The 16,909-nt window shown below is 53.2% G+C and overlaps 6 protein-coding genes across 6 annotated transcripts; 2 read left to right on the forward strand and 4 right to left on the reverse strand.

The window, feature by feature from the left end:
- Nucleotides 1–3: 3 nt before the first annotated feature.
- On the reverse strand, nt 4–975 carry HMPREF1541_10172 (uncharacterized protein; the record flags this gene model as incomplete). The annotated part of the gene is made up of 1 exon (XM_008714843.1): nt 4–975. The coding sequence occupies one exon, from the start codon at nt 973–975 to the stop codon at nt 4–6; it is 972 nt and encodes a 323-aa protein (XP_008713065.1).
- Nucleotides 976–2,744: 1,769 nt separating this feature from the next.
- Nucleotides 2,745–3,374, forward strand: HMPREF1541_10173 (uncharacterized protein; the record flags this gene model as incomplete). The annotated part of the gene is made up of 1 exon (XM_008714844.1): nt 2,745–3,374. The coding sequence occupies one exon, from the start codon at nt 2,745–2,747 to the stop codon at nt 3,372–3,374; it is 630 nt and encodes a 209-aa protein (XP_008713066.1).
- Nucleotides 3,375–3,729: 355 nt separating this feature from the next.
- HMPREF1541_10174 (uncharacterized protein) lies at nt 3,730–4,635 on the reverse strand (the record flags this gene model as incomplete). Its single annotated transcript, XM_008714845.1, has 1 exon — nt 3,730–4,635. The coding sequence occupies one exon, from the start codon at nt 4,633–4,635 to the stop codon at nt 3,730–3,732; it is 906 nt and encodes a 301-aa protein (XP_008713067.1).
- A 411-nt stretch (nt 4,636–5,046) lies between these two features.
- HMPREF1541_10175 (uncharacterized protein) lies at nt 5,047–9,999 on the forward strand (the record flags this gene model as incomplete). The annotated part of the gene is made up of 1 exon (XM_008714846.1): nt 5,047–9,999. The coding sequence occupies one exon, from the start codon at nt 5,047–5,049 to the stop codon at nt 9,997–9,999; it is 4,953 nt and encodes a 1,650-aa protein (XP_008713068.1).
- A 636-nt stretch (nt 10,000–10,635) lies between these two features.
- HMPREF1541_10176 (uncharacterized protein) lies at nt 10,636–12,431 on the reverse strand (the record flags this gene model as incomplete). The annotated part of the gene is made up of 2 exons (XM_008714847.1): nt 10,636–10,785; nt 10,842–12,431. 2 exons carry the CDS (start codon nt 12,429–12,431, stop codon nt 10,636–10,638), a joined length of 1,740 nt encoding a protein of 579 aa, XP_008713069.1.
- A 1,884-nt stretch (nt 12,432–14,315) lies between these two features.
- Nucleotides 14,316–15,137, reverse strand: HMPREF1541_10177 (uncharacterized protein; the record flags this gene model as incomplete). Its single annotated transcript, XM_008714848.1, has 1 exon — nt 14,316–15,137. The coding sequence occupies one exon, from the start codon at nt 15,135–15,137 to the stop codon at nt 14,316–14,318; it is 822 nt and encodes a 273-aa protein (XP_008713070.1).
- Nucleotides 15,138–16,909: the final 1,772 nt, after the last annotated feature.

The following is a 16,909-nucleotide window of genomic DNA, read 5'->3' on the forward strand; positions in this document are numbered from 1 at the left end:
CCACTACTGGAAAGGCTCTGTAGTTCCCACATACCCGGCCGCGGCAGCCAGATCATCCGCATTCAACAGCCCAACCCCTTCCTCAATCAGGGTCCGCCACACGGCATTGCGCGTGCCCACAGGCCAGCCCGGCGTATCCCAGTAGCGCGCGAGGATGCCCCTCTCGGCCGCCACGCCGATCTGCTCGCGCACAATACCCAACTGCGTGGCATTGAACTCCGTGCCGTTGATCTCGCCCACATACCTGCTGAACTGGGTGCTGGCGACGGGCGAGACGGCGGCGGTGATGTTGCTCTGCTCGTCGCTCAGCAGCGCGAGGTTGGCGTCGAGAAAGTAGTCGCGCGGGGCGTCGGTGGTGAAGTTGGCCTGCGGGGTGTTGCCGGTGCCGATGACGGTGACGGGCCCTTGCGTGACGCCCGTGCCGTTGAAGGTGGTCAGGTAGCCGGCGGAGCGCAGGGGTGCGAGGGCCTGCACGACGTATGGCCAGGTTTCGGGGCCGTCGGTCTTGACGTCGACGAAGAGGAAGAGGGTTTGGCCCGAGGCGGTGTCGAAGACGCCGTTGGGCTTGGCGCTGGCGTCGACGTAGGGGGAGTTGGCCGGGTTGGTTTGCGAGAGGACGTCGAGGATGGGCTGGATGTAGAGCGAGTCGAAGGTGCGGACGGGGGTGAGGGCGGCTTCTTCGTGGCCGACGAGGAGGGTGTCGTCGAAAAGCCAGACGTCGGCTTCGATGGAGGCGGCGCCGACGGCGAGCGCCGAGTAGAAGGGGATGGGACGCCAGTAGTCGTTGTGGGAGTGGATGGGCTTGGGGATGATGCCTTGAGTCAGCGCTGTCGGGTACGTGTAGAGCTCGGAGTTGTCGGTGTTGTCGAGGATGTTTTGGAGGGCATTGCTGACGGGCAGGGCAGGCGTGGACAGCACCGGGGCGGAGAGGGCTGGGCCCAGGAGTGCAAGAACGGGCAGCGAGTGAGGATGCATGCTGGGCTCGCGCAGGGGGGGATGTGTCTGAGGAATTAAAGAATGGTAGATGCAAAGTATGTGCAAGAAGGTGAAATTCTACAGGAAGGTTCTATCGAAGTATACCAGCAGCTCTAAAGGCAGCTTTGTCGTCGTCGCGAGCTCGATGCTGTTCCGCGACTCGGAGCGGATGGCGCGGCATCGACAGGGGTGGTAAGATCAGCGGCCGTCCTTTGCCCTGGTTCCTGCAGCGATCAACCCCCCGCTTTTGAGCCAATGATGACCATTCACTGCTTACACGTGTTTGCCTCTTTTGATTCCTGTATCCACGTTTTCGAACTGACACTGCGGAAGACCACCGGCTTGAGCTTTGGAGCTGCCTCTTGGAGTGATGGAGCTTCCCTCAGGATTTTCTTTGGGGCCGCGATGACGTCAATCGATGTCGGGCCTCGAAACGCCTGCAATGGGTGTCATACACTAAGTAAGAGTAGGCCTTGCTGGCAGGCTACTCACCAATGCAGCAAGTTACAACTTATACAAGTGTGAGCTGCCAACAGATAGATATCTAGCTCCGAGCAGGAGGTAGCAGCGTGCGCCTCTGAGATCCTGTCCAGCTGTGCTTGGCTCATGCAGGTTCTTTCGCCAAGACTTGCGACTCCAGAAGCTGCCAATGGTCTCATTTCTCGCTGAGGGCATCGAGGAACAGCTATCTTATCGCTTTCAGCTGTCTAGTCAATGCTGTGTTCATTTCGTAGATAATGAGCAGATGATTATGACGTTGCCTGAAAAAGGCGACACTACGCCAAGCCTTGATACTGTGGCTTGACGAGCGGCCGATCAACATGCCCGAATAACTTCTGCATGAGACATCTTGAGTACTCCCGCCTCAATGCTGTCTGGTGCTGTCGGAGGAACTCCATGCCGAATCGAAAGGTTTCGTAGAGTCCACCGCGCTACAATGTGGTGGTCGGGTAGTCTCGTGTAACAATATATTTGGGCCGAGGGTCATTCTGCACTGGGGTGCCGCCCGACCGACATACCGGTGTTACATTCCCGGACCACAGCAAGGGTATTCTGCATCACGCTCCTTACGTACCTCAATTTCCAAATATATGTATGCAAACTCAGCAAGGCGACTGCGGGGCAAGCACGCCATTTGGAGACCGCGGGATGCCTCGTATGCGTACTCCTCACCTATTTACCCATGAGACACGTTAGTGGCTGCACGACAACGACTAGCCCAGCACCACACTTGGCTGCGTCATGATCCTGTACAATGCACCACCCTCAATCCACACTGCCCGCGGGATGCGGCATTTTGGTCTTGTAGCAATGCCGAACTTTGATAAATACTGCCATGTGCTGTTTACCCATGTCTACAGAAGCTCCAGGTATAAAAGACTGGTGATCACTCTGCCCCTTCCCAGATCTCCAGAGCGAAAATAGCTTGCTCGTCTGCGTTGAAAATACAATCAAGTTTGTTTACTCCAATTGGTGCTCTGTCCAAACATCTTCTGGCACGACTCTGCAACAACGTACCTGATTCGACCCCCCGTTCCGGATTGCCCAAGCGCCATTGACAACCAACTCGTTCGCTTTCCGGTCTCAGTACACAGGACGCCCCAAAGCGACAAGTGACCCAGGAAACCACAAGCAACACTCTTCGCCATCCGTCTTCCAGACTCCCAAAGCAACACTATCGCCTCCAACATCCAGGACAACCCAAAGCAACACTAAAACTTTGACCCAGTGACCCCCTTCGCCGCCAAAAGCCCCACAGCAACCACACAATGTCTTACGTGAGCAAGATCAACGCCGACCCCGGCCCAGAGGAGCTGCGCCGCCTGTACGACCAGTGGGCGGCGACCTACCACGAGGACCTAACCGGCGACTCGCAGAACTACGTAGCTCCCGCCATCACGGCCCAAGCCGTTCTCAAGACCCTCGGCACCGACCACATCGACCCCGACCTGGAGATCCTCGACGCCGGCTGCGGCACGGGCTGGGTCGGCACCAAGTTGGCCCAGGTGGGCGCCAAGCGCATCGACGGCAACGACATCAGCCCCGGCATGCTCAAGGTCGCGCGCGAGACGGGCGTGTACCGCCACCTCAACACCGTCGACCTGACCAAGCCGCTCTCCGTGCCCACCGGAACCTATGATGTCGTGACCTGCATCGGCACCTTCCTGCTCGGCCACGTGGGCCCCGAGGCCCTGCCGGAGTTCGTGAGGATCCTCAAGACTGGAGGCATCGTCGTCGCGACCGTGCGCGACAACGTCTGGGAGGCCAAGGGATACAAGGCTACCATTGACAAGCTGGTCCAGGAGGGGAAGATCAAGTTGATCAGTGCCCAGATCTCCGACTACCGCAAGGGGGCTAACATTGAGGCTTTCCTGGTCATCTTCAGCAAGATTGCCTGAGAAGTCTTTGATGCGATTATGGTTGGTCATGCACACTTATTCTCGATGGATGATACATATGAGAGGTACGGTAAAGTTCTCGTCGGAAAGGTTGTCAGCACATGCCCATTATCTAAGTCTGAAACCAAAAAGTCATCGTTTCCAAACTTCAATACTTGAGCTTCATCTTGACAACAATAAAGATTTAGACAAATACGCAACACCGTACTGCTGAGACTTTGACGACCCAGTCCCCTATTGCTGAGCTGACGTCAGCTGTAGATGCGGAGAAGCCCTGATGATTGAAATAAACGTCTCGTCGTGTCATGCTTAGTATTCACCGAGCTGTCTATGAATCGAGGTCAGACGCGTTCTCCTAGATGTCCATAAACAGCATGTTGTCTCCGGCGGTATTGCTGAAGATATCTTGTTCATTCACTGCAAAGTCCTGCCCGGCCGAGACGATTCCTCCTTCAGCCATTATTTCCTCCTCTTCCTCGACTTCATCCTCGCTGCCGCCATCATCGTCACCAAATGCATTGTGCTTTGCGCGTATCCGCTTGGGAGGCCCGTGCTCGATGTCTTTCCTCACATAGTGCTGAGCCATCGTGTCGAAGTGATGTTTCAGGCTGACCACGTCGTACGCAACTGCAAAGACTTCCGTCTCCTCCGCCGCATACGAATGTTCACCTGCATTCTCTTGGTCGTGCGACAGCTCTATCGTGGGATCCAATTGTGGCGGCCCACCCGTGGCTGAAGACACAGGGACTTTGAAGTTGACGCCCATCGATTTACCTTTTCCTGCCGTGAGTTTCCAAGTGGCTCCTTCAGTAGTCAGGAATCCAACTACTAGGTATCCCTTCCCATGTTTCTTCAGAAGACTTCGCACATCTCTTTCGTACAACTCATCCTTAAGAAGATGCTGGAAGTACTGCCCCGGCTGCTTCAAGGAGTAGCGATACACGGCACGGCTTTCCAGTTCGACCGTTTCCTCCTTTGATCTCTTGCCGTTTAGCCCGAAATAATCTGTCACCACAAGCTTCGCCGAGTCGGCCGTCAGTTGTTTGATGAAGTCCCTCCGCGAGTTCGATAGACTGGGCTTTGGGAGGATGTCTGGAATGATATCTTGCGGGTTGTGTCGCCTTTCAGTCCCACCTATAGGTTCCACTGGTGCGTACTCTTTGAGCGGGAGACGATAGTCAACGACAACGCGACACATCATGCTCACCACTTCTTCCTTCTGGCATGTTTCATCCAAAAGAAAGAACCGTTTACGAGCCATGGGTTCCTAGGATTTTTCGAGATCAGTTATCTCAGCAGTAGGACCTGGGACGGTATGAATGTATTAAGCTTACAAGAACGAAAGCTGGCGGGCACTGCTTCGAAAGTACGGCGCCCGCCCAGTTATGTCTCAAAGGCAGCTTGGCGCCAATCTTGGTCTGAGTTCCGCTGATGAACTGTTCGTATCGGTGCGTGGCTGAGTAAGTCCGAACAGCTTGACAGTTTTGCCAAGTGAGGGGGGCCATCTGGACCGTTGACGGGATAGGAAAACACTTCCTGGAATACGAGGTTCGCACCACAGGTCACACTTGGACCGTAACTTCGGCTTGGAGTATAATGTACAGGTACTAGAGCCTGAGAATATGGAAACCGTTTGACAAGTCGCACGCAGGTGCGGCTATAGTGCTGAGACATGTCGGCTCACGTACCTCAGCTTACCTTACTCGTACAAGCAAAGTCAGTGGAGGTGGACGAGGCGGCTTGCCCGGCGTGGAGAGTGGATATCAGCCTTGACGGACTCATCATATCGAAGGACATCATCTTCTGGGACCCTTTGACTGCTTCGCAATCTTCCGAGTTGAGATGGTATCTAGAACGTTATGCGACAACTGCGACTCTGGAAAGAGCCAGAGCTTACAATGCTTCAAGGATCGTCTCGGGCTACGGTGCGCTACTATTCGAAGCCCTGCTTCTTTTCCGTGTGTCAAGCAGGATTAATAAGATTGCGAGGGCGCCAGCTGCATGGTTAAACATTGACGTACGCGAGCTGATGGACGCTCAGTCGATAACGCCCGCAACTTTCCACCGCATCCATTGGGAATCTCTGGAGGTTTCAGAACTCTGGAAAGTCCCAGGTTTGACTATTGCCGTGCGCAGAGTGGTGGATCAAGCCAGTCTTCCGGTACAGACACGTATCCGCACCCTAGCAGCTCCTGTTTTGAACGTCCTTCTTGTGGTCGCCCGTCGGACAGATTATGACTCCACTTCACGCAGAGATATCGATCCAAGCATTGCCTCACGGAATCTGGAAGTGGTGCAGAACATTCTCGAGAGAACAAAAGCTCCTTATCGACTCAACTTGGAGATTGTTCGTCCGGGAACGTTCTCTGCGTTTGAGAGACATGTCAAATCCAGACAGGTAGGATTTTTCCATCTTGTTCATTTCGACCTACATGGAAAGATCGGGATGCGACAAGGAGTAAAAGTAGCCTTCCTCGAATTCGCTGCGGCGAACAGACCCGGACAACTCTCGGCGGTTTCGGCCCAGAACGTGGCACGTGTCTTGATAGAGGCAAACATCCAGGCGGTTTGTCTGAATGCTTGTGAATCAGGACGCGCAAATGCCGGGCAAGATGCAAATCTTGCTAAAATTCTGGTTGCCAAAGGTGTGCAAAATGTCCTTGCAATGTCTTACAAATTGCTCGCCAGTGGTGCCGAGATCCTCCTACAGTCCTTCTACAAGCACTTATTGGTGCACGGGGAGCCGTTCGACGTAGCCGCAAGCTATTGTCGAGCCAGCATGCGGCATCACACTGCTCGGAACGCTAGATTTGGACACGAAGTTCTCATTTATGATTGGGTTGTTCCTGTCATCTACTGTCACCGTTCGGCCAAGGGGTCACAACCATGGCAAGTTGGCTCTTGCGTCGGTACAAGGTCTCAGATCCCAATGTCCCCCGCGGCTGCGAAAGTTACTTCTTCTTCTTCTGCTATAGTCGGACCAGAGGATGAAAGCATCTTCTCCCGCCTGACTGGAAGAGCCTTTGACAGTCTCAGATTCGAACAAGTATCTCTGACATCTAAGATTGTTGCATTATCTGGACCAGCAGGCATAGGAAAGACAACATTTCTCCGCAGTATTCTCCGTTTCTGGGAGCGAACAAACTACATTGGAAGCTACGACTTCATGAATACCGACATGTTGAGTGGCTTTGAGGACTCAAGATTCTTGAGCTACATTATTGGCGCTTTATTGCCTGCCGACACTATGGACTCTGACGCGGCTCTCTCGGCTCTCCAGGACCCGGCAACCCGGTTCGAGAACTGGGTCCACGACCATATAATGCGAAATATATCATCGAAGAGGAGGGTGCTGGTTTTCGATCAATTGGATCTCATGTATTCTGAATTTTCTTACTGGGGAGGGTGGTCCAAGCGAAAGAGGTCGCTATTCGAACTACTCCTTAACGCATTCAACACCTACCCTCAAGCTGCCGGATCGCCACCCAAAGTGACCATTATCCTCGTGCTTAGGAGATCTGATCCTGTGTGGTTGGCGAGGCATTTCAGTTCCTTGCTGAATATCGACAAATTCGAGCTGCCGCGCTTGTCCTTCACGGACTCTGAGGAGTACGTTACGACTATACTCTCTGTTCCTCTTCAGGTCAGTGGCTGCAGAAGTCATTCTGAATCAGAAGCTCTGGGGAATATCATAGGTCTTTCGACCGGCAATCCTCTCTTCTTGCAACATGTCTTCACGCTCTACCTGGCAGATACTGCACCAAAGCGGGCATGGCTGCCGTTCTTTCCCGAAAAGTACTTTGGTGCCTCCCCCAGGAGGTCAAAGAGTTTACAGCAATACAGCAGCAGCCTACATTTCCATGTTGTTCCGAAACTGGCTCAGGGCGCTTCCATCCGGCCACGCTTTCTGTACGAACTGGAAGCAATCATTACTGGTGCGCCGGAGATCATGGTGGCCATATGGGCCTTACTGAGCCTGTATTGGCACACAGGACCGCGTCTTTCGCAGCTCGCCACCAGTGTCCAAAGACTCACCCTAGATGGAGACGATGCTGGTATTGCAAGAAATCTCGTAGATTCGCTCGTTGTTGCACAAGACCGAGGTTTTCTATTGCTGGATGATGTGACTCTAGCCATGGGGGTGCTAGCATTTGTGGGCGACGCACGAGTGGCCTGGATTCACCCGCTTTTTACTATCACGATGCGGGCAATGCTGTTTTCCACAGCGTTGATGTCGCCATCGCACCGCTACTTCAACCACCTTGATAGCATTCGATGGATTTTAGGCGCATATTCACCGCCGACATCGAGCGGCAACTTTAGCAAAGCATTGGTGATGGAGTTCTTGGAAAGCATTCATGACAGATCCTATGAAACGATTCTCGAGGACAGGAAAGGCAACGTCTCATCAGAAACGACGGATGCTAGCTTACGGCCAATGTTGTACAATATGTTCTCAGCTATGCAGATCTGTGCAAGTCAGAAGCCACTGGTACCAGTACATCTATGGCCAATTTACCAACTCATAGTTGCATCTCCGCACCTCAGTCTAGCACTCTCTTCTGGAGAACGGTCGATGTCATTACGACTCTACGAGCAGATCCTGTACAGGTTTCTGGATCATAACGACGATTATGCAATACCTCACCATTATCAACCTTTGCTAATGTTCATCTGCGGCTCTCTTGTCTCATTCTTACAGCCAGGTCCCTATTTACCAACTGCCAAAGCAGAGAAGGTGGGAAGATTGGTGAAGATGGCTCTCCAAGCATCGGAAGATGCTTTCGGGCCTATGTCGGGACTGCTACTTATTCGCATGAAAGCCGTCCTATACGCGAACGAAGGGCGCCTGCTTATTGCCAAAGGGGAAGAGCAAGAGGCCAAACGCGCGGAGTTAAGAGCTTTCTCGCTTTGGAAAGAGTCACTAGCTATAGAAACACAAAGGACCGAAGCCGACGAGCTAGGACTGGATACGAGACCAAGGCGTTGGAGCGCAGAAGAGGCGGAAGTCCGCGGATTCGTAACTGAAGACCTGCTCGACCGCTATCGGTACCTGAAGGCGGCAAGAACAATACTTGAGCAGGGACCAAACATTCCTATCCGAATGGCATACTCACCAGGCCTTCGGGACTGGCAGCCGTCGCAGGCTCTGATCGCCTGGGCTATGAATCAATCAGAAGGACGAGAGCCTATGACCCCAGAAGGCGTCAAGGACGCTCTCATGGCTGTGGCAACAAGGGAGTGGGAGATTTCTACAGCCGGTGCAGCCATAAGCAATATGGACCCTTTTGTATTGGAGGAGACACCGAGGAGATACGTCAGTGTCAAACTCGACAACTTCGAGTTGCAACTAAAGCTTCGACTTCTGGATGAAGCGATGGACATAGATGACTGGCTCCGCGCGGCAAATCTGTACTACGACTTTGCTCTTCGTCAAGCGGTCATGGAGGAGGGAGATTCTCAGAACTACTGGGCCTGCATCGCAGACATGTGTCGCCTGTACGAAGGTGAAGACGAACAACAACAGTACATTGTCGAATTGTCTGAAATCGCGGACTGGCACAACAAGCGCCTACGACTTCCCTACTTGTTTGACGAGATAAACGACACCCTGAGAAATCACACCGCGAACGAAGCTCTAAAAGCCATGCTGGAGACGCTGGAGATATTTCAAAGCATGGGATTAGATTGGCGCTTCGTGACGAGAGCCACGCTGTCCATAGAGCGATTCAAGGAACACCTCGACACCCACTTTGAACAGAAGAAGGGCCCGGAAGGTTTTCCACTTCTCAGTGCCTATGATTCAGTTGTGGACGAGTACACAATGCGTGAGCCAGGTTCTCATATGATGGCAAAGGTTCTAAAAGACTATAAGAACGACCAAGCGAGCGTCTCGCCAAGTACAAGCGGATTAAGGCTGGTGGATGCATTGACTCACGAGCGTTTGTGCTGGTTAGAAAACTTTGCCTCGACTGATATTTCAGGGGGCCAGTCACGGTCGCATAACACCCCCCGTGGTCGACTAATGCTTCGAAAGGCGTGGAAACAAGCAATGAACGAGATCGGAGCGCCTTTCGATGCGTTATCAATACCGGACTCTGAGCATGAGCTCGCAGACAAGTATGACCATCTCCTAGAGTCACTCATTCAGGAGTCGTCCCAGCCGATCATCGTCGCGGAATCTCTCGAGAGAGCGGGATACTTCGAGGCCGCTGCGCAGGCCTTACAGCTTCTGCAACCGCGAGGCTTCACCATCACATCTGTGTTCTGGAGGAGACGCGAAGAACTCGAGTTGAAATGGTGTAACTCTCTATGCGAAAGGATCCTCGAGCAGGAATCACGGGGGGATTTCGACGGGGCTGGCCGCGAGACGGAGAGTCTGGCCGCAACGTACGATCGGGGATGCTTCGCGCACCTGGAAACAATGGCCGTTGGCGAAATCGAAGCGATAATCGAATGTTTCCGCTGCAGAGTTAAGCATGCGAGAAGCAGAGACTGGAGTTCCGCGGCAAAAGAGGTAGATCACATGAGTGACATCTTGAAGACGACTTCCAGCTTGCGGCTCTCTCTCAAAGCAAAAGCCTTATATGAGCTGAAAAGGGCTTTTGATGCTAGAGGGACTTAACGATGACGATACAGGAGTGACATATATCGTGAGATGTTATTGTCTTCCTCTAATGACTGGTCAACTAAAGAGGTCTGCTTAGCTTTCACCTTTCTCGAATCTTCCTGGTCTGTGTCGCTCATGTGGCCACGTTGGAGCTCTATACAGCCTCGTCACCGCAAGTGATTCTTACCATGGCCGCAATGTAGCGATAGATCAGCTTCTAGAGACTGTCCGAGTCTCGCTGATTCGGGGGCATTGGAACTTATCAAAGTCTGTGTGACACGGGTCAATGATGGACGACGTGGCTCAAGTCAGTTCGATATTAGGTAAACAAACCAGCTAGCGGCCGCAGTAATCACAACACAGGCTGAATTACCCATCGCAGTCGTTATTGGCCGAAACAACTCATTCAAGCAAAGAACATTTGTGGGTATATAGAACAGCTAGCTTAAATACATCTGACGTGTTTTGTACCAAGTGATGGTGTTTTTGAGAGAGGTATTTGTCCATGTCTCTACAAGAGTAGCCTTGGGGGGTCCAGCTCATTGATGGAAGAACACTAGACCACCGTCAACATAGCCCCAATTGATGTCAAATTGGATATAGAGTGCTTCACGCCCACGCATTCACCATGGCAAAAATTGCGACGTGCAATCATTGCCTCATGTCTCTCGGGTCTCTCCCACGCTCAAGAGCGAAGAACTCCTTCTCATCGGGCAACTCGTGGGTCTCGTCGTATGCTCTGGCTCGATGACGCTCGTCCATGTCCTCTTGAGCCGGTTCCAGACCGGTAACTTCCGCTTCCTGATGAATGATGAGTACGACCCTCTGGATAAAAAAGGCGGTGGATATGGACTTACGATTAGGGGACCAGTATAGAACTTCCTTCCTGAGATAAGCCAATAGATGTAGGCCGCGGCAAGAATGCCAGCCAAGTAGACGATAGCCCAGTTCATGTTCTGCGGCGTGACTGGCACGGTTTCGGGGAAGACAAAAATGACACTGACGAATGCGGTCCAGACGCAAGCCCAGATGTTGATCGCCGTACTGAACTTGCCAAGATGCCATGGTCCAGGCTCGAATTTGCCAAAGATAACCTTGCAGGCGATGGGGATGCAGTAAGACCAGTCCAGCGCAATGGCACATACGTTGAAGACTCCGAGAGCAGCGGTGTAGGAGCCCAGTGCTATCAGGTTGATGGCGATGCACCAGAACACGGAGATCCAGACGGCGTAGAGGGGCGTGCCGGAGACACGATTGACCTTGGTCCAAATGTTGCTTCCTGGGATGAGCCTATCGCGTGAGAAGGCGAAGAACGTTCGCGCAAGAGCCTGGGTCGCAGTAAAGCACACAAACTGCAGAATTATAAAGGCGAATACTGTGAAAGCAATGCCACCTGACTTGCCAAGCGAGTTGTAGTAGATTTGCGCGACCGGCTGCTCGATGGGGCTGCTCTCTATGTTCGCAGGATCGCCCATGCAGTACGCGAGGACAATGTTGAAAAGAAAACCAGCAAGGTAGGTGAAGAGCATAGCCATTGAAATGGCCCATGGTGCTTTGATCTCAGGTTCATTGATCTCCTCAGTGATGTGGGCCGTGGCATCGTAATCAGTCATAGTCCACGACACGGAGAGGAAACCGAGCAAGAACGAGAAACCCGTTGGCGTCCAGCCAGAGTTTGCCTCCACATGGGTAAAGACGTAACTTGCATCATGCTTGTCCTTGGTGCGGACGAGAAGTGCGATACAACAGCTGACCAGCACACAGACATGGAAGATGACGTAGAACTTTGTCATCTTCTCCATCCAGTATGTCGATAATGAATTGACGGCGCCACAGAAAACGGTGAGGGCGGCCATGACGCCAACCGTATGGTTTGTCGTAGGCGTATATGTGAAGTTCGAGCCCATGCTAACAGCAGCGAGCAAGATCTGGGCTGAGCCGTACTCACTTGAAGCCACTCCAGCGATTTGTCCGAGCAGATTGATCCAGCCATCAATCCAACTGATGGATGGCACCCAGGCCTTCGGGGCCAGTCGCGAGATCGTGTAGTATAGACCACCACAGGTAGGATAAGCAGAGACCAATTCGGCAACACTGAGCGCAATGCACATGCAGCCGGCTCCCGAGATCAGCCAGCACCAGACAGCGGAAGCTGCACCACCTCCGTAAAGGGGCGCAGAGAAGGTTGTCGTGACCGTAGCAAAGAGGCCAGAGATGGACACGGCAAACGAAAACGTAGAAAGGTATCCGAATTCGCGCCTGAAAACTGGCTTGTAACCGAATTTCTCGGCGAGTTCTCGATCGGCATCGTTCAGATCTTCGAGGTTGATAGTCCTTCTACGGCCGGTATACGCATCTTCAATGCTTACGATACTGCGGTGACGCAGACCATCTTCGGCAGGGTGACGAGACGATTTCGCGACCGAGATCTCTTCATTTGAGGACATTTCGTCAGCAGACCTGATCGAAAGGACGACCGCGTTGATGTGGTGGAACTATCAATCCAAGTCGGACGTACAATGGTTCAGACTAAGAGTACTAGTCTGCACAACGATGAGTGCATGACTGGAGGAGGAGGAATGAAGACAAAATGTTTTCCGGGACGAGGGAACCATCGTAGGATAAGTCCAGCCTCTAGCGTGAGAAGACGGCATGGGTGTCGAGTACTCGAGGGGTCCCCTGGTAGCAGATCGCTTATCGTCGAGTCTGCGGCGACCTTGCGCACGGCAACCTGTCGCGGGGTAACGCCATCGTCGCCAGAACGACCAGTAGGCACGTCCTCAGTCACTTTGCAGTTGCACAGTGCCCAATGGGGGCATGGCAACAGTCCCACTTCGTCAACCCAACTACGACTTTGAGCCCAAAGCTTGGTAGAGCTTGCCAGGCTTGATTCGAACAAGCATTGAGGGGGTTTTCCCCAGCCGTGTTCAACTGGAAGGTATACCCGGGCCAGACCCCCATCCTTCAGCGATTCAGCTCCCACTACTCCTCGTAGCAAGTTGCAACGGGCGAGCAGTGCCTCAAAGCCCAATTGAACTCAGTGATCCGAGTGGAAATGAAAGCTTATATCTGTGACCAAATACATTCATTGCATCCGGCAAAGAGGCAGGACACAGGCGAGTATGTGGTGAGACTTCAAAAGCGTCGAGGCTGTACGCGCGTCTGGCCGTATTGACGAAAACCATGATCGATCCTGGTTGAAGCTGAAGTCTAGGCCAGCTCGGCATTTTGGCTTTCCAGGCGCTTGGGGCCGTGCTGATTCACGCAGTGTCCTCCGTAGCACACTGGCAAACCGGAGGACATTCAGAAGACTTTCAATAGGTAACATGGACCCTGGTAATATCACTGAAGATTATACATGTCCGAGGACTTGCGGGGTGTATGTCTTTCTGGACGACCAGTCTCAAAGAGTGCAACGGCATACTTCCCAGTAACCTGATATTTAATGTCTCCGTATGGTTGGGAAATGCTGAATCGGTGGGCCTGTCTGGGTTACTCTCCCATCTCGGGGTGATCGTGGTGAGGTACAGCACCAAGCAGTCGCTCTGCCAACAATTTTCTGACGTGACATCTGATCGTACGTCTCGTGACCAGCGGGTGACGCCTTTCCCTATTCTCGGCTATTCTCGGCGACGACATACATCGAGGGGCTCTTCAGTATCGTGGTCATTGGACGACGCCAACTGGCAATTCTCAAGGCAAGCACAAAAGCACTTCTTGCAAGTCCCTATGCCGGTAGGTACTATTCGGCCGAGAAATCAGACCAAACGTGTGCGTAGATGGAGCAACCGGCGCGCTGCGACGAAGAGACAACGTGCGCAGCGATGTATGTGATGGATTGGCCAAGTATTGTCGTAGGGCACCTATGCGCAGCGTCAGATGAAGCGACATGGTCGGAAGAGCAGGCGCTTCGTGATACTGGTAGACGAGACGTGTGGCACAAATACCAAAAGCCGAAGCAGAGAAATGTCAAAGATATCTGGAGGATTCGAGCGAACGTCTTTGAATTGCGTCTCATCTAGCTCGATATTACTTCCTGCGTTGGCACATCGTAGTAGATATGCCATCATCTCGTTTCATTACCCGACCTGCTCTGCTTCGTCGGACCCATGAAATGTCCCCAAAAACAAGTGCATGTCGTATTTCATGCATCACAGAACGCCTGGGTATTGTACTAACGCTGAACCGCCCGAAACAGATTCCCAAAGAATGCAACCATGGCCGTCTGTGGCCGGCTCGAAGTCCAGAGATGCCAGGGCCGTGGTCATGGAGTGAAGCCAGATTTCTTTTAGCTGGGTTGTTAATGCTGGAACCTCTGTGTAATGTCATATTCAATCGCTGTCGACGTCTGGGTTCGCAACAAATAATTTGACTCCGGATCCCATACTCATAGCCCGTTCGTCAACGCTTCCTCTCCGTCGTAGATCTTCAGCCTTCTTCGCTGTTGCAGCTGCTTGTAGGGCAGAGTTTGGCCCGGCAAGCTCTTTCAACTCGCCAAAGGAATCTTCGTCAGTGGAATCTCTCCTCTCCCGCGTAGCATAGTACTCGGTCTGACTCTCGCCGTGAGCTGGGTGCGATTCTTCAGGGATTCGATCCTTGGCCGTTGGTGAGCCATCACCACTCGGCGTGCTGGTAGAGCTGAAACGCCCTTGGTCTGGTCTAGGGTAGCCCGACCTGTACTTGCCAGAGTTGGTGCTGCTCTTGTTGCTACCGGAGCGTGGCTGAGCCATGGCATTGTCACCCCGCATATAGCCCACCTCATCTTCTTCGTCACCCATCATCTCATTAGCTGACAATCTCATTGGCACCCCGGCACCAGACATGTTGGCTGGGACATATCCAGGAGCTTTAGGCACGCCTCCGTGCCTTATCTTGCCCACCACACCGCCAGATGACAGTGTTGAGGTACGGGCGGAATTTATTGTGGCGGAGCTCTGGACGGCGAGTTGAGCGCGGTGTTTAGCAGCCCGCCGGGCGGCTTCGGTACGGACATCGGTCGATTGGGCCCTGTCGCACCATACTGTAGCCTTTTGCTTGCGCATGAGTGCCACGTATGAAGTAGGACTATTGGTGGCCACTGAGCGGCCCGACGTGGAGCGGCGGGGCACGCTCGAGTTGATCGAGGCACCGGTGGGTTGCCTCTGCATGTTCATTGTGCTGGAGGCAACAGAAGATTGTCTCGAGTGGGGAACAGGAGAATATGATGTGCGGTTTTGCGGTTGAGAACTGATTTTCCGGAGGTGGGGTGAAGGCAGAGCAGCGGACGAGGAGGTCCGAGTGTGTTGGTGGTGTGCGGGCAGTTGACTTTCCGTTGGGCGGATGGTATTGGTTCTGCGGTCGGATCGGGTATAATTGTAGGCCTGGGTCTGGGTCGACGGCGGTGCGGGGCGAGGAGTTAATGATGGATTTCTGACGGGCGCAGGTGAATAAGTGAGAGGGCCTGATCGAGTATAACTGGGGATCGCACTGGTCCCAGAGACGGTGAGAACCGACATAGGAGGAAGAATGAGGCTCTTGGTTTGTTGAACAGATTGTGCGAAGATCTCTTGCGGTATCTGTCGTGCAGCGGACAAAGCTAAGGCCACATGGGGGGTACGCAGGCCGCCTATTTGGGGCTGTCACGGCTCGGTCGGGGCAGGATCTCCAATCTTACGGCGTCAGGGTCCTTTTGGCGAAATTGAAGTCGGATCAATGTGCTGACATGTAAATGTGACTTTCTTGTACGTGATATGGTGATGTGAGGGAGTTTCGGACAGGTTGGTGAAAATCCTGGTGGAAGAAGTAATGATGCTATAAATTACTGAGGACGGTGCAGCTCGGGCGCAGGTGCAACTCGTAGGGTGTCCACGATGTCTTGGAATGGCGACTCCACAGATTACAGAAGACGGCAAAGCGGAGGCACCACAGGATAAGGAACTCCGTATATGGTGTGATGAAGGATCTAGAGGGCCGACGCTTCAATATTGTGGAGATGACAAAGCTCGTGCAAGGACCTTCCTCTTCGTGTTGGGCCGCGGCGAGGTGATGGCTTTCGATAGAAAGAGAGCGCACATGCAAGGTGTAGGCGGCGCAGGCGGGGCGTTGTAGGGAGTGCAAGGGTCTCGCTTGGGCGGTTGCGTATTCGGGCTCGTCGGGACTACGCTCGCCCACTTGGCTGCGCTGATTTGGGACGATTGATGAATGGCGTGGGCGAGGCTCCTCACACGTGGGGGAAAAGGTTTCGGCTTTCAGCTTTCAGCAGTCGCTTTCAGCAGTCGTCGCACAACTCGATGAAACTGTGGCAGTGTGAGCAGCGGCGCGCAACGAGGCAATTCTTCTTATTGATGATTAAGAATAGCCTCTGTTGACAGGGCACGGAAAATCGCTCGATGGATTAGTGTGGTCGACTACTGATTTTGCTGCGGCCCTGCTGCAAGGTAGGAAGGCTTTGGACACAGGTGGATGACAAGCGCAGCAATGTCGGCCGGCCTTTTCTACCGGCGTGGCTGATCAATTGTCCTTGTATATGGAGTACGGGAGTGCTTATATGCTAGCTTATGGATAAGAAAAGGGCATGAAACAGGGCATGACGTCGCTATGGACGAACAAATCGTCGATCGGAAGACGCTGTAAAATAATTGCCGGACCACATAACCCTGGCCTAGCCTGGAGGTTGCGATGAACGTCAACAGGCGAAGAGACGTCCTGGTCCACCCTCCTCTCCGCAACGATGTCCACGCGAGAAGACAATCTCGCGATTCCCTGATTTACGCGCATCGTAGCCGCCCTCTGCCTTGGTCAATCCTATATATACGCGAGACAGCTAAGCAGCATTGAGGACTGGTGCCGACCGGACAGTGCTCCAAGACTGTGACCGCCTCCAACGTGCTGACACGAAGACTGATCGGCACTTGTAGTCTTGACCTGGCCATTTCGATGTTCTAAA

The sequence above is a fragment of the Cyphellophora europaea genome, assembly GCF_000365145.1.
Source record: "Cyphellophora europaea CBS 101466 unplaced genomic scaffold supercont1.12, whole genome shotgun sequence".
NCBI lineage: Eukaryota > Fungi > Ascomycota > Eurotiomycetes > Chaetothyriales > Cyphellophoraceae > Cyphellophora > Cyphellophora europaea.